At 41.5% G+C, this 22,492-nt stretch overlaps 1 protein-coding gene across 2 annotated transcripts in view; it reads left to right on the top strand.

Annotated features, from left to right (window-relative positions):
* The window catches only part of TEK (TEK receptor tyrosine kinase), a 116,246-nt gene that overhangs the window by 36,282 nt on the left and 57,472 nt on the right, over nt 1–22,492 (top strand). For both annotated transcript variants that reach the window (XM_080920571.1, XM_080920570.1), the window contains exons 2-5: nt 3,546–3,857; nt 15,832–15,942; nt 17,036–17,188; nt 22,166–22,297. In XM_080920571.1, coding sequence (XP_080776697.1) covers nt 3,546–3,857; nt 15,832–15,942; nt 17,036–17,188; nt 22,166–22,297 — 708 coding nt within the window. The remainder of the gene's footprint in view (nt 1–3,545; nt 3,858–15,831; nt 15,943–17,035; nt 17,189–22,165; nt 22,298–22,492) is intronic.

Raw genomic sequence — 22,492 nt, 5'->3', positions numbered from 1 at the left:
GATTCCCAAGTACACTGTTTCATTTTTTTCAGCATTGAGAGTAAGGAGAAGTAGCTGAGGGGGAGGGACAGGATTGTAAGGTCCCGATTCAGACCTAGCTGGCCTTTTTGAGCCAGCTGTGTGGTCTGTGATTTCCTAAGGTTGTAAAATGATCCATGCTCAGTGCCAGTGAGCGCAGATCTCCTGTTTCTGTCCGTTGACTAAACCTAGAAAAGATCGGGGCTGGATAGAGCTGCAGTTGGAGGGATGAGCATTTCCTTCCTGAGGAAGACCTTCTGTGGACCATGCCTAGAACGAGGACAGCAGGGGGGGTGTGTGCTCAGTCAGGGGTCTGGCTGCATGTGTGTATGAAGAGGAGGTGTGAGCTGGAGCTATTTTTGGAGGCTGTGATTTCACTTTGAGATTTCTCTGGCTCATCCTATCTGCAACAATTTCATGATCTGTCTGGGTTGGCATTGACTGTCAGCTGAAGGCAGTCTAGAGTTATCTGAGAAGAGATGTTTTGATTGAAGAATTGCCTGGACCAGCTTGACCCATGGCTATGTCTGTGGAGGGTTTGTCTTGCTTATTACCTGACGCAAGTCTTGAGGCCGAAGGTCCTGGCTATGGAAGAAAGCTAGCTAGCTAAGTGTGGTCAAGGAGTGAGCCAGACAGCAAGCTAACCAGCAACATTCCTCCACTCCACAGGCTCTGCTTAGGGTTTCTGCTAAATTTCTGTCCTAACCTCCATAATGGTCAACCTTGACTGGAAAGTGCAAACTAGTCCTTTGAAGTTGTTCTTGGTCAAAGTGTTATAGCAAAGCAAGAAAATGAAGCTAAAACATTATCCCCAACTCCACATTTTCCAGAGATCTTACAGACAAGGCCAGACGAGGGATGCTTCAAGATTAAGCTTGGAAAACTATGCTAGGTCCATGTCCTCTCATGCAACTAACTGCAAGTGCTACTTAAATTGAGTTGGCCTTGAAATTCTTTTAATTAATCAGATAAAGAACCTCCTAGTAAGGACATCCTCAGAACACCACTGTGCACAGCAACACTGGCCACTGAGCCGGATGACAAACTGTATGACAGGTGCTGTGCCATGTGCTCAGTCTTATAACCTCCAGTCGGCCTCCTATCTGTGGCCACCTTTCTGTGCTATTCTGTAAAAGCAGTGGCATTAGTTTCTGTCCCCTTGTAATGTAAGTATCAAAAGGTGAGAGAAACTAGATGAGAGGCTGTGAGAGAAGGAGGTAGATAGAGAGGCATATGAATGGGTAGAGAAAAACGAAGAAAGCAAAACAATGTCATCATCAACAACAAAGATGTTACTTTTCCCCATGTCTGTTAATCCATCTAGCTACCTGTATAACCTTGCCTCATGCTTGGGATTGAACCCAGGGCCTCAGGTAAGCCAGGCAAGCATTCCACTGCTGAGTTATTTCCCCAGTCCAGGTTTTTAGTTTTTAAAATGCAAATGTAGTTTTCTTGTTTCTTGAATAAATGTTAAAGGTCAGGCTGTAGGGGTGAGGTTTGATGTTAGGCATTCAGGAGAGGAGGGAAATCAAATATGGCCATTGGGTATCAGGGTGTGTGTGTGTGTGTGTGTGTGTGTGTGTGTGTGTGTGTGTGTGTGTGTCTGGCAGTGCCTGTAAGTATTTTATGGTATTTAGTCTTTATGAGGCACAGGACTTACTTGCACCATTGTAAAGATGAGGAAAATGAGGCCTAGAGGGAAATGAAGAGTTCCCTTAGTCAGTGCCTCTCTAATCTCTTTAAAAATTTAACAGTAATACTTTTCTGAAAATATCTCCTGCTTTAGAAGAGGCTGAACTTTTGCCAGACTTCACAACTAAGTTTGTAATATACTTTGGAGTCACTTAAGACTATGTGTTCAGTCTGCTGTTCTACTGTGCTCTGTGCCTTCTAACTGGTTTAACCTGACTTTAAGAAAATTACCTGAGTGAACCTTACCTGCCTTGGATTTCCCATGCAATCAGCTTTTACACGCTAAGGAAATACACAGCTTTAATCTTAACTATCTCCTCTTTCACACCTCTGACCATGAATAATCTACACATGTGTGTATACTGTGGTAATCATTTGTAGAAAGCAGCCATCAGGTTGAGAATAACCTTAGACAACAAACGTCCTGTAACAGTTGCTTACACCTGCATGTGGTTTTAGGTGCTGGTCTGGATTACTAAAGTAACATTTCCCCTAGTACAACTCTTAAAATTCACTGTCTAAAAGCATCCTGCATCCCTTCCCCTACCATGTTTTCTGTGCTGTTCAATAAATACTGAGCAGAGCTCTTTGTTACAATATAGAACACAGACAGACAGCTAGGACAGACACAAATCAGACTTGTACATCAGAAGGGAACACAGACAGATCCTAGACCAAGTTTCACACAAATAGAAATTGTAGGAAGAGAGGTAGAAATTGGTCTAAACTACTCCAAGAGGAAGTCTCTTTTGCCACCCATTATTGGGACATTGACACATTTTGGTGCCCTCCCTTCTGAGATTTTAAAATAATATTTTGAAAATGAAGGTCTATAAAGTTAGCACAAGTGTAGTTGATAGTGGGCAGCATGATAAAATCAATTCACTAATTAAAAGCTAATCATAATTTATTAATAATATTATACTATCTTCATTACTTATCTCAGTTGAGCAAGCATTTAATGAATGTCTCAATCAATATAGAGGGAGGTGTGTGGGCATATACATACATATATATATTTGCGTGCATGTGTGTGTGTGTGTGTGTTCGAGCGCGCGCGCACACACACACACACACACACACACACACACACACACACACACACAGGAGAAAATAAGCCGAGCAGATGAAAGGACTTGATTCCTGGGAGTTTTGACTTTGTCCAGTGAAAAACAGGCACACGATCAGAACATTTTAAAATAATTGTTCATATGACTGTTTTTATTAATTAATTATTTTATTTATTTATATCACTAATATTGCCATCTCCAGGCTCCCCTCCCACTTCTCTTCATCTCAGAGAGGGTGTCCCCTGGGGGGCATCAACTCTACAGGATTAGGCACATCCTCTCCCACTGAGGCCAGACAAGGCAGTCCTCTGCTACATGTGCAGGGGTGGGAGTGGAGTAGGGTGGGGGAGGGTGGCTGGCTTGGACCAGTCCATGCATGCTTTTTGGCTGGTGGCTCAGCCTCGGAGAGCTTCCTGGGGTCTGGGTAAGTTGAGACTATGGCCTTCCTATGGGGCTGTCACCCTGTTCAGTTCCTCCAAACCTTTCCCTAACTCCTCCATAGAGGTCCTGCCCTCAGTCTAATGCTTGGCTGTGAGTATCTGTGTCTGTCTTAGTCAGCTGGGGGTAGAGCCTCTCAGAAGATAGTCATGCTAAGCTCCTGTCTGCAAGCACAACATAGCATCAGTATGGTGCCCACCCACAGGACAGATCCCTCTTAGACCCTAAAAGATCATATGACTATTGCTAAATGAGGCTTTAGGCAAGAGGAGCTTTACCTGTGGAGTCACGTTAATGGTTGCCATACATCATGCTCTCTCTTTTTAGGACTAGTAGAAGGAGCCATGGACCTGATCTTGATCAATTCCCTACCTCTTGTGTCTGATGCTGAAACATCCCTCACCTGCATTGCCTCTGGGTGGCACCCGCACGAGCCCATCACCATAGGAAGGGACTTTGAAGCCTTAATGAACCAGCACCAAGATCCACTGGAAGTTACTCAAGATGTGACCAGAGAATGGGCGAAAAAAGTTGTTTGGAAGAGAGAAAAAGCCAGTAAGATTAATGGTGCATATTTCTGTGAAGGTCGAGTTCGAGGACAGGCTATAAGGATACGAACCATGAAGATGCGTCAACAAGGTAACATGCTCAAAACGCTGGCCAGGTTGGACTCTCCGGGATACACACACATTTTGACAGCTATTGTCTTTGAAGTTGCATAAACTACCCTAGTGTAGAAACTGAAGACACTGTCTTCCTTGGCATTGCTTATCTCTGCTACACAGAGTGTTAGTGATGAAAGATACAGCCCAGTCTAACCCTCTCCCTAGACTGGAACCAGTCTGGCCAAATCCTTATTATATATCATGTCTAGTTCATAATATGACATGAAATTTATTGTACATTCAAATTGTCTCATAATGTTATGCATATATAATTATGCTGCATGTATATAATATGAAAATATCATTGTCAGAAATATTGCCTATTTTAATATTGGTCATGTATTTTCTTTATTTGATTTTTTTTTTGGTCTGTTTATAAATGTTCCTAAATGTACTTAATGTTTTGGAGAAATACATGGTCTAGATTTTTCCAAAAGGAAAGCTGGCTCAGCAGTTCACTTTTCTTGTAAAGGAGCTGGACATGGATCCCAGGACTCACATCAGGAGGCTCTCTCTCTCTCTCTCTCTCTCTGTGTGTGTGTGTGTGTGTGTGTGTGTCTGTCTATCTGTCTCACACACACGTTGTAGTAAATATTTAAAAATGAATACTTTATTTCTTTATTGGCCACAAAGTCTCACTCTGCTGGCATCGCTTCTAGTAGGAACCTGTGCACAGACTCTGTCACTCGGTCTAAGGTGCCCCTGTGGTCTCACCCTGTCTGAATGACTGTCTCTGTCTTGGGTGGAATTACCACCCCGCCCAGCACAAATGTGACTCAAGGCTCAGTAGCTTTTCATAGAGGTTTATATATCAATCCACAAACCCTCCACACAATAAGATTACATCAAATAGACAAAGATACAAGGTTCCCTCTCATATGAGATAAAAGACCTATAAAATCCTTAAAATGTTCATAGCTACCTAATGCCAATAAAGCCCACCTGGATCTAGCTCATTCTTCCCGAGCTCTTTCTTGATCCTCCGCTGTCCCCTTCTCTGACCCTCTGCCTCCACCTCCCTTCCCCCACCCAATCACCGGCTCTCGCCTTTATTTTACTAATTAAAATGGGAAGAAGGTTCTAATAAAGTCCTGAGTATGTGACTAGGAAGCCCCTCTTGGTAAAGTAAAATTAACATCAAAATACAAAACAGCTATAAGACAATCTACAACACACACACACACACACACACACACACACTGATTCATAACTGGAGAGGTTAAGAAGAGTTGTTGCTCTCTCAGAAGACCTGGATTTGATTCTTAACACCTACATGCATGATGGATCACAACTACTCAATGTGCTTTTGTAACCTCTGAGAGCAACATATATACAGACATACATGCAGGCAAAACACTCATACACATAAATAATCTAAAAACTCCTTTAAATTAATAAATTAATTGAGAATAAACAAATTCAATGAGAGATATCTACCTGTAACCCAATTTAATTGGTTTCTCTTTTTTTTTCTCTTTTTTATTGGATATTGTCTGTATTTGCAGTTCAAATATTATCCCCTTTCTCCCCTCTCCCATCCTTCTCCTCCCTCCCCTTGCTTCCATGAAGCTGCTTCCACTCCCAACCATTCACTCCCAACTCAGCACCTTGGCATTCCCCTACACTGGGAAAATGAGCCTTCACTAGACCAAAGCCTTCTTCTCCCATTGATGCCAGACAATGCCATCCTCTGCTACATATGCAACTGGAGCCATGGGTCTTACCTGTGTACTCACTGGTTGGTATTTTATTCCCTGGGAACTCTGGAGTTTGATTGGTTGATATAGTTGTTGTGCCCACAGGGTTGCAAACCCTTTCAGCTCCTTCTGTACTTTCTCTCACTCTACCATTGGGGTCCCCATGCTCAGTCTGATGGTTAGCTACAAGCATCTTCATCTGTATCAGTATGGCTCTGGCAGAGCCTCTAAGGGGACATCCATATCAGGCTCCTACCAGTAAGCACTTCTTGGCATCAGCAATAGTGACTGGGTTTGGTGGCTGCATATAAAATAGATTCTGAAGTGAAACTGAATCTGGATGATCTTTTTTTCAGTCCCTGTTCCTCTATTTGTCCTGGTGTTTCCTCCTGTGACTCCCTTCTAAGGACTGAGGCACCCACCTCAGTGGATGTGGCCTTCTTTTTGAGCTTCATAAGGTCTGTGGATTGTTTCTTGCATTTTCAGAGTGTTTTTTTTTTCTTTCTTTTTTTTTTTTTTTTTGGCTAGTATCTGCTTATCAGTGAGTACATACCATGTGTGTTCCTTTGTGAGTGGGTTTCCACACTCAGGATGTTACTTTCTAGTTCCATCCATTTGTCTAAGAATTTCATGAAGGCATTGTACTTAATAGCTGAGTATTACTCCATTGTGTAAATATACCATCTGCCCAGAATCTTCTAGCTTTCATAGTCTCTGTTGAGAAGTGTAGAGTAATTATGATAGGTATGCTTTTATATCTTACTAGACCTTTTCCCTTACTGCCTTTAACATTCTTTCATTGTTTTGTACATTTGGTTTTTTTGTTTTTTTTTTTACTATTATGTGTCTGGAGGAATTTCTTTTCTGGTACAATCTATTTGGAGTTCTTCTTGTATGTTTATGGACATCTTGTTCTTTAGGTTAGGGAAGTTTTCTTCTATCATTTTGTTAAAGATATTTACAGACCTTTAAGTTGGGAATCCTAGCTCTCTTCTACACCTATTATCCTTAGGTTTGGTCTTCTCATCGTGTCCCAGATTTCCTGGATGTTTTGGATTAGGAGCTTTTTGCATTTTGCATTTTCTTTGACTGTTGTATCAATGTTTTCTATGATATCTTCTGCACATGAGATTCTGTCTATTATATTCTATTAGTGATGCTTGCATCTATGACTCCAGCATTGAGTCTTTTTGTGACTTCTTTATTGTTTCTATTTCCATTTTTAGATCCTGAATGGATATTCAATTTCTTCACCTGTTTGGTTGTGCTTTCCTGTAGCTCTTCAATTGATTTTTGTGTTTCTTCTTTAAGGGCTTCTATTTGTTTACCTGTGTTCTCCTGTATTTCTTTAAGGGAGTTATTCATGTCCTTCTTGAAATCCTCTATCATCATCATGAAGTATGATTTGAAGTCAAAATCTTGATCTTCTGGTGCATTGGGATGTCTACTACCTGCTGAAGTGGGAGAATGAGTTCTGATGTTGCCAGGTTGTCTTGGTTTCTGTTGCTTAGGTTCTTGTGCTTGCCTCTTGCCATCTTGTTATTGGTGATGCTAGGTGAACCTTGTTGTTTCTTACTGGAGCTTGTCCCTCCTGTAGGCCAGTGGGCAGTTGGCTTAGGAGTGAAGGTGCTCCTGGGTGATCAGCTCTCTGCATGTAGGTTGTTGGTCCTGATGGCAGTGGGAAGGCTCCAGCTCTGGGTGCAGATGGAAACGGGAAGGGTCCTGTCCTAGGCAGCACCGTGATTCCTGTGCCCTGTGAGTTCTTGGAGGGTTTCTCTTTGGACAGTCAGTGGAGACAAAGTGAGGTCTCACCTGTAGGCTTAGGAGTGAGAGCGCTCCTGGGTGCTTACTCTCTGAGGGCAGGTTGTGGGTCCCAATGGCAGTGGGATGGCCCCAGCTCTGGGTGCATGCTTAATTGGTTTCTTGTATCAATGATGTTTTTATTTTAAACAATTATTTATTTATTATTACTATGTATTTGATATAATTTATTGTTGGTGTAATATAGTTAAACAAAACAATTATATAATATAATCATTACTAACCATTATTGATTTATTCAATTAAATATTTGAACAAAATATTATGTAACATAAACATAAATAGGCACACAACTATAAACATTTATAGTTCAAAAAATTGGGCTTAAAAACTATGTAGTGTTTATTAGCTATAGATTTATTGGACTGACCTTGGCTGGAGGAACTTGGCTCAGTTCAGTATGTTTATTGTTGTCGCAGGCTAACCCAGGTATGTTCTCACGGAGATGAAAGAGGAAGAAGAGAACAAATGCAAACTTGAGACTTCTTGAACTCTAAACTGGGATCTGCATGCTATTACTAACGCGCCATTTTATTGCCCGAAAGAGGTCAAATATCTGAGCTTAGAATCTGAGCGAGGGTTTCTACAAACTCATATGACAAAGAGCACGGTTTTAGAGAAGAATGAGGACCTGTGACCCTCTTTGTCAGCTACCATTCTGGGAAGGGGACCATGCTTCCCTTTTGGTGGTTGAACAGCCAGGCTCCATTCAAAAAATATTAGAATGCCGAAGTAGAATTTTGAATTCGCCTCTAAAAGAGATGGGGGACACAGAAGGGGGTGGGGAGAGAGAGACAGAGACAGAGAGAGAGAGACAGTGAGAGATAGAGAGAGAAACAGACAGACAGAGAGAGAGAAGAGAGAGAAACAGAGACAGAGGGGGGGGGAGAGGGGGAGAGAGGGGAGAGAGAGAGAGACAGAGAGACAGAGAGAGAGAGAGAGGGAGAGAGGGGGAGAGAGGAGAGAGAGAGAGAGAGAGAGAGAGAGAGAGAGAGAGAGAGGGATTGTATCTCTGTACCTTGCTCCATGGAGTATATATAATGGAATTAAAGTCTCAGTATGATGATACTTGGAGTATAAGGCACGCAAACATTATTTAGTGATGTGCTCTGAGGCTCCTGGACACAGAGATGGCAGGTAGATAGACGTCTGGCATATTTGATGCTGTCTTCTGTGAGGAAGGCACAGATTTCATGCTGTGATGACCTTGCCTTGATCTCAAAGGAGTGATCTGACCCCTGACTACCTTCAGCTGCCTTCTTGGAATGGTTAGTGGCTCAAATAAAGACATCCTTATAAAGTTTTTGTTGACTAAGCACAAGGCTCAAGGGCTGCCACTTAACAGAATCGTGAGATTGTTAGTGTTTTTATTTTTTAATTTTAAATATTTTTTATCTTAATTTTTAATTCCATTTTTTTCTTTTAAAAGTTTTTTTTATGTGCTACATGTTATACATATTTTGCTACATGTATGACTGTACACCATATGGGTGCCTGCTTCCTTCAGAAACCAGAAGAGGGTGTTAGATTCTCTGGGACTAGAGTTACAAACAGTTGTGAGCCACCATGGAAATGCAATGAACTGAACCCATGTCCTCTGCTAGAACAAGTGTTCTTACTCTCAGAGATTTATTTCTGCTAGTTTTGAGTGGTATGCGTGTGTGTGTGTGTGTGTGTGTGTGTGTGTGTGTGTGTGTGTGTGTGTGTGTGACCATGCAGCATATGTGTAGAGGTCAGAGGACAACTTTGCATTTCCTTTCCACATTTGATCTGCACAGGGATCCAACTCAGGTGGCCAAACTTGGTAGCAATTGCCTTTACTTGCTGAGCCATCTCATGTGCTCTTGCAGGGCCTTTTAGTTCCTTGGCGTGTATATAAGCCACCTGTGGCTCTTTCTAAATGGAGACTATGACTCAGAAGTTTGCTGAGCAAGCCCTGAGACTCCTGTGCTGGAATCAGAGGGCCTGGAGACAAGTGCCCACTCTACCACAGACTGCCCTTTGAGTAGTGAGCAGTTAGAGTCAGCCCCTGTCTGACATCCACCTGAAATCATATGTTTGATTTGCTAAGTTCACTAAGTAAAATATTTAGAGGCAGAAAGCTCCGTTTAAGGTCAAAAATGATAAAAATCTCTGTTCCTCTCAGACAAAGGGGTTTTTTCTTTTTAAAAAGCAAAACTATACTGTTCACCTTTAAATGACATCAGGGCAAGTGGAAAAAGCACAGGGCAGACATTCCCAGGATTGCAGATCTCCACAGGGGGAGCAGAGGCTGAACAAAGGGATATGAGGTGTGCCAAAGCTATCACGGCTGATGGGCAGCTCTGTTATTTTTCACATGTCATATGGGTTTGATTTGTGTAAAGCCTGTGTCATTTGCTGAGTTTCCAACATTCCTAATGATGATGATCTGAGATTTGTGCCCCATTTGCTTAGAGTGTAAAGTGTCAACATTCCCTCTTGGGGCTGTCTTGAGGTCACTCTTGATGAAATATGAATGGGGAGTATGTAGAGGATATTGAACAGAGTTTTGGGAGTTAGAAACTATCACTAACGAGCCATCTAGACCATGAACCTGGCTCCCAGGGGTACAGGATATTTTAAGTTCAGTTAAATGAGACAAGGCAGGTTTGGATGGCAAGCAACAGTAAGATGGGGTGGCTTTTACACTTATATCCTGCAAGTTTGAATTCTTTATCATTCACTGGCTGTACAGTTTGAAACAAGTTAGTTAACTTTTGTTGGTCTCATTTCTCCCTATCTGTGAAATGGGTATAACAGCACCTACATAGTTATGTTGATTTTTAAATAAGATTATGACCATATGTACATGTCTGTCTGTCTGTTTGTCTCTATGTATATATGTAGTTTGATCTCAGGAGCACACTGATTTATATAACACTTGTATAAAGTAACTTCATTCAAAATAAGCTGCTTATAAACACTAGAAATGGGATTTCATGATCCCTAGTTCGGAAATTGTGGTCAGGCCTTTGTACAGCAGTCTCGGTGTTAACAGTTCTCTCTTCGGTTCTGAGCACTGGCTTTGAAAGTATGAGGTCTGTAGTGAAGGCCTAACAGGATCCAGAGCAGAGGAGTAGAAATGTGACAGTGGAAGACAGCGGGTGGTCTAAGTCCAGGCGTGCGGGTCAGGACAGGTTCAACCATAGGTATTCCTTATTTGAACATCAAGGAGGATGAAGATGGTTTCCAGGTGCTTCTGAAAATCAAATGAGGTGCTTTGAAGTGACTAGCACGGTCAAGTGTGAATTGCTGTTACAGCACATTGGAAAGTAGTAATTTCATAGGTTCATTGTTGTTGTTTGGTTGGTTATTTTGGTGTTTTGTTTGTTATAAAAGTAGCTTTTTCCCACCTGGGTGGTTGGTATCTCTGAGGCGTTCACTCTCAATCTGTTTAGTCCTCAGAGCTTCTGGCTTCCATACACTCTAATCTAGGTCTAGAATGTTTCCAGCCTCTGAAACTCACTGCTGAATAAGCTAACCCTTTCTACTTTCTGAGCTTTGGCTGGCTGGTTCAATTCAGCTGTTCTGACTCAAAATCCTTTCCAAGCTGACTGACTCAATCTGGTTTCTTTCTCTGAGCTACTCCTGAATTGCTCTACTTGGTCTCAAACTAACTCTAGCAATCTATTCTGATCTGGCTCCTTCTCATTCTCTGGCTCTTTCTGTCTTCACCTGTGTCTAGCTTGTTCTCTCTCTTCAACCTGTCTCTGTACAATGGTCACAGTAAAGCTGCCTCTTCCACTCTCTCCCTGCACTGTTCCCTTGAGTAGCTTCCCTTTCCTCTCTCTTCTCAAGAGAGTTGGGCAGATCCTATTCTGTCAAATCTTCCTCTGATTTGTCAGTTTGTCTGACACTCAATTAGACATCTTTCAAATATGGGTGCTTCTTTCTAAAAACTAACTTTACCTCCATTGTTTCAGATTTAAAGTGTGTTCTAAGGGAGTGTCTGTATTCCAGCCAGGGGGATTAAAGACATACACTAAGGCTAAGCCACAGGACAACTAGAAACAGCTTTCTTCCTGAAAAAAAAAATCTTGGAGGTCACACTGTGGCCAAATATCCTGCAACGGTTTGTTTTGAGACAATGTCTATGTAGCCCTGGCTGGCTACAAACTCTTGGCAATCTTTCTTCTTCACCCTCCCGAATACAAAAACCACCACACCCAGGAATTAGTTTTCCTACTCAGGATTTTAGGGTGTGTCCTAATTGTGCAGGCACATACAAAATAGGCATAAAGGTGACACATTTCCACCTCTATTTGGACAGTAAGAACATCTTAGACATATTGGTCTGTCTTTCCTATTGGTCACTCAGTGGCGGGGGGTGGGGGGGCGTGTCGGAGAGAAAGCAATCTGGATTGTGCTATCATAAGACTTTCTTTATGCTACTGTCCTTATGCTCCATAGTAAAGTATCTTGGGAGGGCTAAGGTGAAAGCTCAGTCAGCAACGTGCTTGCCTGTGATTACAGGGACTTGAATTTGATCCCAGAATTCTTGTAAAAAAAATGCATGCTTGCAATCTCAAATCTGGAGGTGGGGTGGGTGCAGAGCCAGTAAGAAACCTGAGGATGCTCTTAGTTTTCCATTCAAATGATGACCTTATGCATGTCATCCTCCAGTATAGGGCTCAGCAAGCTCATTTATAAAGTGAAGTAGTTGGACTGAGAAGTTTTGTGAACACTAATATATAACCTGTGAGCTCCTGTCTTAGGGTTTCCCTACTGTGAAGAGACTCCATGACCACAGCAACTCCTATAAAAGAAAAGACTTAATTGTGGCTGACTTACAGTTCACAGGTTTAGTCCATCTTCATCATGGCGGGGAAACAGGGCAGCCAGCATGGAAGGTGAGTGAGAAGCAGCTGAGAGTTCCGCCTTTTGATCTGAAAGCAGCAGGAGACTGATTTGAGCTTCTGGGACCAAAGACTACCTCCCTCCTCTACCTCCACCAGAGACACACTTTCTCCCAAAAGGCCACGCCTTCTAATAATTCAACTTCCTATAGGCCAAGCGTTCAAATACTTGAGTCTATAGGAGGCATTCCTATTCAAACCACCACAGCCCCGTCATTAAAGCAAGCAAGCAATGCAACGCAAAGCAAAGCAAAGCAAAGCAAAGCAAAGCAAAGCAAAACAAAACAAGAGGGTGAAAAAAAAACCTGGCTTTCCTGGAATTTTTGTGGGACCTTGAGCCAAGTTACTTAAACTCTCTGAACCTCAGTTTCATTTGTAAAATGGGGATAATGGAAGTGCTTATGTCATAGGGATATTATGAAAAACAAATTCTTATAATGTTTTTAGATCAGTGTTTGGCCCACAATATTATTAAATGGTGCTTGTTCTGATGATCCAGGCAAGTCATGTGGCCTTGATAAGTGCGTACTGAATATGTAACAAGCTCTTATACTTTAGGAAACCTAAAGTTTAGGACACAATCTTACTTTCTTGCTGGTAGTTGGCAAAGAATGACCAGCTTGGAGACATTCATGCAGGCAGACAGACGCAGACCTTTGGTGTGAAGCTGCCCCTGAGGAAATAGGGAGCTAAGAGACCAAGTCTGAAATAATAAAGAGGAGTGGGGAAAAAGCTACATTGGAATTGAGCCTATGAGGATTCTGAGTTCCTTTCTGAATACAATGCTCCCTGCAAAGTCCCACGCTCAGCTAAACAATCTCCACACAAAGGGGAGAAAACATAAACAAACTGCAGAGAAAGTCACAAAGATGAAATGATCAGAAATGTTCTCACAGGAGTCTCTCACAGCCAGGGAGAACTTGGTGTGTTAGGGTGGCTAAATTGTCAAGATGACAAGGAATGCTCTAATGCTTCCCATCTGTACCCATGTCCCCTGACCCTGCTTCCCTTCTCTGCATGGTGACCCATTTCAGTTCCTGCATCACACGCACATTACAGACTCATCATCCCAGTGATGTCATTTATTGATAATTGGCACAGGCATCATGGGTACCTTGAGGCTTAGCCCCTACTGCTTCCTAACCTTCATGGTAGATTTCATTTCCGATTTATAGATGAGGCAGCTGGAATTTGCAGAGGAGTTTGGTGACTGTTAGAGGATGAATTTGTGCCTGAGGCTATGTGTTTCCAGTGTTCACACTGCTTTTCTATTCCTTGCTCTGTACTTTGCTCCCTCCATGCTTGACCTGGGCACCAATGCATCAAAGACACCCACTTTCCTGACCATACAGAGAAGACCAGACAGGAAACTTTTCTTCAGTTAGCAGCCACAGCACATAGCTCCCCCTAACCCCCAAAGCAACACCAAAGCCTTTCTCAGTGTGGTTCAGAGACACTCCCTACTTTCACAAGTATCTTACTCAGGGTTTTACTGCTGTGAACAGACACCATGACCAAGGCAACTCTTCCACAGACAACATTTAATTGGGGCTGGCTCACAGGTTCAGAGGTTCAGTCCATGGTTATCAAGATGGGAACATAGCAGTGTCCAGGCAGGCATGATTCAGGAGCTGAGAGTTCTCCATCTTCATCTGAAGGCCACTAAGAGACGACTGGTTCCCATGTGGGTCTCATTGCCCATGATCACAGTGACACACCTCTTCCAGCAAGGCCATACTTTTTAATAGTGCCACTCTCTGGGACAAGCATATTTAAAGCACCACAGCATGGTCGCTGTCTAAGCCAGAGAGATACACAAAGCACTTGAGAGTCTTACAAGCCAGCCCCCATCAAAAAGACAAGGATAAGGGGAGAATTAAGACACTGACCAACTGAGTCATCGACAGGTCCTTAGGGGAGCCTCTCTGATTTCGTTTAAGACTTGGTCCTGGACCAAAACTTAAATGCTGTTTTGCCATTAAATGCAAGGTGGCCTGCTGTTGGTTTCTGACTTAGGTGCTTTCTTATCAGAGAGTCTCTTATTTATGTAGTGTGCTCTGTAGCATTCACACAATTGGGGACTTGGTTCTGAAGTCTTTAGTGGTATCATTCAAGCTGTCTGTATTTTTCCTTGGTAGTTGCTGCTCTGCCTGTTCAGTTGGTTTCAGAAAGTAGCCACTCTGCTTGGAGACCTGTCAGTTTCCTGCTCTTACTGTTACTGTTTTGTTTCATGGGTTTTGTAGGGCTCATGCTAGTACATAAACTAGACACATGCATGAGATGTTCTAATACGATTTTACTAGGTGGCTCTGTCTCACCACACAGAGACTATCTTGATCCTCAAATACTCTGGCATTGCAAATATTTTTCCCATGCAAGTACCACAAGATTAGTGTTTATTTGTTAGTTTAATACGTATTTTCCTCTTGCTTTATTCTCAAGATGATGTGTTCATTTTGTTTCATGTACAGTTATGAAAACAGTGCACACACACACACACACACATAAATATTCCTTCCCTATCTTTTTACACATATTTGTATATCTTCTGTCACTTTATCTGTATTTTTTGTGCCACAGTTTTCTCTGTCCTCATCTGCTCTCTCTTTTTGTCTTCCATTGATATCCATCATCTCCTGATCTAACACTACCTAAGGACAGTCCCTTACCTTATTCCACAGAATGCCATTCTCTGTCTGTTATGGTGTACATTAAAGGGATTCAGACCCTTTCTGAACTAGACTCAGTTCTGGAAGGCTGTTAGATACTTTCATTCGCACATCTTCTTTAGTAAACCCAAGCAATGGGGCAATGTTGTGTTTCAAGCTTGACACAGAGGCAGAGTTTGCAGTCATGGATAGTACCATAAGTCAAATACAGAATACTTTATTTCTCCCTCAGTACTGGCCAGTTCTGCAATGAATCCACCCATACATGTTAACTAAAGCTAGAGGGTAAAGCATTAGCATCTATCCTTTTCAATATTTAGTCTTTACCACAGGAACAAGTGCAGCATGCTGCTCATTGTCTTTGTTTGTTCTAAAGCAGTTACACTTTTTAAAAGCCACAGTCACTGCCACATAGAAAGGCCGAAAGAAAAGCGAGTAGGCAACCGGCACTGTTTTCTATGTTGAGGACTCATATTTCATTAGAATACTTTTGCATTTTGAGTAAACACAGTAGGGATTGGGGAAGGGTAGCAGATTTATAGTTAATATAGTTTATAATTAATATCAGAATATAGTGTAATGGCAGGTACCAATCATCATAATGTCCCCATTTCCCAAGCAATTTACAGAATAGAACTATTATAAATATTGTGTGTGTGTGTGTATTATAAATGAAAGGACTATTTCTTTTGTTAGATTCTTTAAAAGGCTCATACAATCTCTTATGCACTATTGTTCTTCATATTAAAAACCCCAGGTAGTGATTGGGTCTCATCCCCTGGAGTTTTAGTGTTAATTAGAGAAAAATATGTGATTTTCTATCATCTATCTATCTATCTATCTATCTATCAATTTATTTATTTATCATTTTTCTCTTTTAAAAGCTTCCTTCTTACCTGCGACCTTAACTATGACCGTGGACAGGGGAGATAATGTGAATATATCTTTCAAAAAGGTGTTAATTAAAGAAGAAGATGCAGTGATTTACAAAAATGGTGAGTCTATTTCGTCTCCTTCTGTTGTTTCCATCTGCGAGATATTGGGTTATAACTAGCACACTGGATATTATTGTATTGCAATTTCTAGGGTAGTTGTCTAAAGAGCTGCCATGACACAAGCTTGTCAAATTCTCTGTGTAACAGAAGCCCTCTTTGTAAGGAAAAGATGACGGGGCACCAATGAAAGGAAAAGTCACTGAAAGGAAAAGTCATGGGGCACCAATATTGTGAAAAGATGACAATCCGAGTCACAGCACCAATGTTAGGGGAAGGATGAAGAGAGTGGGGGGCATATGGCCCATGGAGGTGTGGCGAGGCCTAAGGGCAAGGGAATGCCTCTGGGGGGGTCCATGTTGGGAACCCCTTCCCCCTGAGGGACCAGCCACACAATGGTATAGTACAGAATAGAGTTTATTCAAGTCATGGGAGAGTTAAGAGGGTGGTAGAGGCAGAGAGAGAGATAGAGATAGAGAGAGAGAGAGAGAGAGAGAGAGAGAGAGAGAGAGAGACAGAGAGACAGAGAGAGACAGAGAGAGAGAGACAGAGAGACAGAGAGACAGAAAGAGAGAGAGAGACAGAGAGAGAGAGAGTGAGTAGAGGAGTAGAGACCGGCCATGAGCACGTGGGAGAGAGGAGGGAAGGGAAAGGGAAGTGAAGGGGTAGGAGTGGGAGAGCAAGGCTGCAAGAGCACAAGAGCAAGAGAGAGAGGAGGGGTCAAGCAGCTCCTTTTATAGTGTCAGGTCACTGGGGCAGAGCATACCTGGCCACTGCAGGGTAATTGAGGGGTGGGGTATACCTGGCTGCTGCTAGGTAACTGAGGGGTGGGGTTTACAGAATCCCAACACTCTTAGACAAGGTGTTGGTTATTTAATCAACCAAAGTGAGGAAGGGACTAGACAAAAAGGAATGCACATACATGCACACACATGTAAAGTATAATGAAACCTGATAATGACATATAAATAGAGTCTTAAATCCAACCAGGTTCAGTTGCAAGACTGTCTGACCCTGAGGTTGTTTGGTTATAAGAACAAACATATAGGTGTGTTTGGGCACAAACTTTTTTCCCTCCACTTTTTTCCCTCAACAGGTTCCTTCATCCATTCAGTGCCCCGGCATGAGGTTCCTGATATTTTAGAAGTGCACCTGCCTCACGCTCAGCCCCAGGATGCCGGTGTGTACTCCGCCAGGTACATAGGAGGAAACCTGTTCACCTCTGCCTTCACCAGGCTGATTGTCCGGAGTAAGTGACTGAGAGGCCACTGTTCTACACTGATGGAGTTGTTAGAATTTATAGTGTCAAGTTATGGTAGCCCGCGGTGCTACACAAGCAAGATGAAGGGGTAGCAGGCAGGATACTAAGCACTCTTGACAATTTGATAGGAAGGTCAACAAGCAAGTTGCAGACTGTATGGTCTAGAGAAGGTGTGGAGTTCAGAAGTAGTGGGTTGGACTAAATGGTCTATACTTCTCATTCAGGAGGTTGTTGTTACCATGGGTAAGGTACACCATCCTTTACCTATGTGTTTTACATTTCCAGTAGAAAGAATTAGTTTGGTCTAACAACGTGGATGTCACCCAGCCTAAACCAGGAAGCCACACGCAAGAGTAGAGCCATGAAACAGAGGCCATAGTTGTATTGCAGGGCCATCCCCAAGAGAAAGCAGAATTGAACTGAGAAGTACAGTCTCTCTGGATACTGGGAAGTGACTATTACAGGAGGAGTGGGTCATCTGGGCTTCTAGGTAAACAAAATTTCTTTCAAGTGCCATGCACTCTAGAGCATTTAACTCTCTAGTGTGACCTTTATTGTTAGGTTTGATAACTGCAAGAGTTAGACCTTGGAAAAATGTCTTTCTCCACTATAAGATAATCATCAAGGTGGAAAGAGCCAGCATTAGTAATTTTTATGGGGCAATTGACTTATAGAAAGCAAAAGATTTGCCTCAAATTTCCTTCAGCCAAGTTTGATCTGTGCCATTAATCACTCAGGCCTTCAGGCCTAAATCTCTGCAGTTCACTGTATTGAAATGTAAATACAGAGAATATCCAATAAAAAGGAAATCATTAACTGTCTTGAATAGCATTGTGTGGGTGTTAAAGACAGAGGATAGCACAATAAAGCACATCCCTTGGGTAATTCCCAGTCAGAGCAGGTATGTATATAATTAGATAGTTCAACATTATAATAGAATGGTAGAAATAGAATGGTGTGGTTAACTTAGTTTATTCCCCAATACACTTAAAGAGATATAAAGTAAAGTATAATATGGGCAGGATTATTTGAACTTGACTCAAGAAAAATTTGCTCCTATTCCCAAAACTTGCTTTCTTGTGCAGTGTTTACTTAAAGCCCATCTCTAAAGGAAGTCTATAGATCTGTAGTGTTCAGCTGTTTTAGAGCAGAACCATCAGACTGATGCCTGCTTGCTTGAGATTGGGAATAAACAGAAGGGTTTTCCTACTCTTTTTTTTTTTTTTTTCTTTTTTTATATTTTAAACGACTTTATTTTGCAAAACAAAGATAAATGTACAGATTTTAAACATTTTTTGCTTAAAATTATACATTTTTGTCAGTACTGTTTTTTCAGACATTAAAATAAATTTTACATAAAACCATGTGAATATATTTTTTAGTCAGTACTTGATTTTTTTCAAGGGCTTGACAGTATGCATTGAAAACCTACTAGTTGCAATAAGCGTAAAGTACATGCAAAACAAAACGCAACATGGAAATAGTCAAAGTCTTCTTGTTTTGTGAATATATGTATATTTTTTTGTTTTCTTTATTTCTTGGACTTCATACAGTCTGTGAGTTGTTTCTGGGGGAGTGCAAGCCTCTGGGGTTAGCATCCCACTATCAGTGACTGCATATTATGTCTGTTCTTTTGTGACTGGGTTATCTCACTCAGGATGATCTTCTCTAGATGCAGCCATTTTCTTAAGAATTTGGTTAAGTCATTGTTTCTGGTGGCTGAGTAGTATTCCATTGTGTATATGTACCACAATTTTTGTATCCATTCGTCTTCTGAAGGACATCTGGGTTCCTTCCAGCTTCTGGCTATTATAAATAGAGCCGCTATGAACATTGTGGTGCATATATCTTTGTTGTGTATTAAAGTGTCTCTGGGGTATATGCCCAGAAGTGGAATAGCTGGGTCTTCAGGTAGTACTATATCCAATTTTCTGAGGTATCGCCAGACAGATTTCCAGAGTGGTTGTATTAGCTGGGTTTTCCTACTCTTAACTCTCACTTGAACCCATAATTTCTGGCACTAGTGTATAGATTCCCCAACACCAAGTGATTTTCCAGAAGACATCTCCTGGATATCTTTTTAATTATTAATTAATTTATACTAATTAATCTTAAAGTTTAACTCAGTTCTGCCTCCACCTGGAGACAGGGTCAGACCCCACGGGTAAGGGCTCTGTTACATAAAATTGTCCTTATTTTGCTTGCAAGTTGAGAACTGCTGGTCACGTCCTGTTCCTGACAGAATGATTATAAACCAAGGCTTCTCAAGCTTCCATTCTTTGCTTTGTGTTGAACCGTTAGGTCGTTTCTCAGAACTCAGAGAAATAATGTGGGTTTATTATAGAGAATATCAAAGAGGATCCAGGTTAACAGCCACAGGACAAAGGTACGCAGGACAAGGTGCAGAGCTGGGGGAGGTAGTACTTCCAGGCACTATTTAGGAGCCTGCTAATTCAGAAGCTCCCTCAGTGCTGTTCAGTCATTAGCCATCCTTTCAGCCCTTAGTCATCCTTAGAGATTAGAGGTGAGACTAATGTCAGGTCTCCAAGTCTCCTTGGGTGTTTCTGGTGACCCTTATCATGAAGTTACTTAAGGGCCCCTTTACCACCATAATTATCATTCAAAAACTATTCTCATTAGCATACAATAGCTGTTTATTACTTTGAGGGTTTTGGGAACAGTGTGCCAGGAAACAAGTGTAGGAACCAAAATTTTATTTAATATATCACATTGTCATCTGGAAAACGTTTAAAATCTTTAAACATTTGAACTAGTATATCATGAAAGTCTCCTAATTTAGATCCCAAGTACTAGGTTTACAGAGCAGAGCTACCATATCCAGTTGACAGCTTTTGAATATGTCAAAAACATGAATAGAGATTAGAATTTGGAACTCATTGGGCCTTTTCCTATAAAGCAAAAGATCCCCTCACCCCCTGTATTGTTTTCAGGTTGGAGTATATGGTGTTGCCTGTTTTGGCATATTTAACAAAGCTATTTGAGAATCTCAGTAGTGTCTAAAGTCATTCAAAGGAAGTTTGAGTGGAGCTATGCTCACCTGTTTAACAACAGCTCCCCAATTATGAATTACTTGATGTTTATTGAGGGAAGCTGGAGGCACAAGGCCATCTCTTCTGTATGAAGCAAAGCATAGGAAAGATGGTACTTTAATATTTTGTCTTAGAAGCCCCACTGGTATGTTTATAGATTGCTTTTCAATATTTTTTTTCATGACAAAAGATTTCTTACAATATAGGCTTGTATTTTCCTCTGCATTCCATGGCTTCAAAAAAATACAGCATCACGAGGCTTAAAAATGAAGCTACACTGTTAATTGGGTACTAACCCCAGAAAGCTCTGAACACCCCAGAAACAACTCGCAGGCCATATGAAGCTCAAGAAAAACAAAGGCCAAATAGTGAAAGCCTCAGTCCTTCTTAGGAAAAAAAAAAAAGAGTTTTGCACCCTCTCAGAGTGTGGTACACCTAGACTTTAAATCATTAATAATCCGTGAACTAGGAATATAGCCTTGTGGCAATTTTTGGTATTCAAAGATCATTATGTTTAGTCTATACACACTAAGAAAACTCTGACTGTTTCCATGTTACGTTCTGTTCCGCATGTACTTTATGCTTATGGTAACTAGTGGGATTTCAATGCATGCTATCAAATCTCTAAAGAATTTCCAAAATGCTTTTAAAAATCTGTACATGTATCTCTCTTCTTTAAATAAAGTTGTAAGAAAAAATGAAGTCACACAAGTGGATATTATTTGATTATCAACAAACTCTTAACTTCTCTACCCTAAGAGATCACCCCTGTTATCTTTTAGAGTTTTATTCTTCTTCCTAGGATTGGGAATGAGGCTGGGCTATGTCTACAGGCACACACTAGGCTGGAGAACAATTTCATGGACGAAGAGCCTGTTTCACTTAAATTATCTGACTTTATTGTGTGTGAGAGCCTAGTAGCCTGGCTCACACTAATTATGTAGAATTTTTTCTGTTATATACCAAGAAATGTAACTATTAGCTTTCAGACATCTTGTAACTATCTGTTAAGTGAGGCTGGTATGTGTTGATAATTTTCCTTATTATTTTTAGAGAAAATACTGATAGCTAGGAGTTCTTGCCAAAGAGAGTTTGGGGTTACATCAGCTGCAGGCACGTATCCAAGCACTAGGAGACTACGTCTGGGGACAACGACACTAGTTCCCTATAGATAAAAAAATCAAGCCAAAATTTCAACCATAAAGAGCCATACCAGCACTCCTGGGTTTTCTGTATATTTGAAGTTATTTTGAGTCTAATTAACAATCTAAAACCACCAAGTATTGAAAGCAACTAGGAAAGATGAACTAGGAAGCATTTTACTGCCTTGAGCTGAATTTTGCACATCTCGCTTTTTGCTTCACTTCTTTCTTACATACTTCCTAGTGGAAATAGTTCCCCCAGTTGGCTATCCCTTTCTTAAGCCTGAGTCCTCCTCACCTACTGCAGGCTGAGTTGATGTGCGGGCTTGCTGGCTGTGGGTCTGAGGTTTGTTTCTGTCAGGTTCCTTGGTGATAGAGACGCCATTGATCAAAGTATCTGTTTTAAAAATGCTTCAGTCTAGGACCATAGCAGGGGCATGCCTAAGCCTCCTCCTTCCGAATGCCTCAGCCTGGATCGCATTCTCTAGCCTCATCTTTCTCGCTGCTTATGTGGTCCTGTACTCCCAAGTTATGTCCTGCCCTCACATGTACTTTTATGGTGGCAAGGCAGGGTTTGGTACTTCTTGTCTCTGCTTCTATTATTCTAATATTTCAAATAGTGTACTATTTGCTTTTAGAGTGACAAGGCTGTATTTTGTCTTCATTTTCATAGCCTGCTAAAATAAGTGCCCTGTTTTAGTTGCTCAGTAACAGTTCATTGAGGGAATCTGCTTTCCACCCCATGTCTCCTTGTTTTGTTTTTTTAACAATAGGATGTGAAGCTCAGAAGTGGGGGCCCGACTGTAACCGTCCTTGTACGACTTGTAAGAACAATGGTGTCTGCCATGAAGATACTGGAGAATGCATTTGCCCTCCTGGGTTTATGGGGAGGACGTGTGAGAAAGGTAAGAATATACCTGATAAACAGCTTGAACACAGATGAGAAGGAAGTCAAATGGCTCCCCTTGGGTCCATGGTACCACCTCTGTGTGGATTAGACACCTTTTCTAAAGGCTTTTTGTTTTGTTTTGTTTTTTACTGCAATGTTACTGGAAAGTTATAACAAAAACACTAATTTGTGGGTCTACAGTCAAGGTTTA

Source organism: Micromys minutus, assembly GCF_963924665.1.
Source record: "Micromys minutus genome assembly, chromosome: 9".
NCBI classification, from domain to species: domain Eukaryota; kingdom Metazoa; phylum Chordata; class Mammalia; order Rodentia; family Muridae; genus Micromys; species Micromys minutus.
The sequence above is the reverse complement of the archived record's forward strand: the minus strand, read 5'-3'. Positions and strand labels throughout refer to the sequence as shown.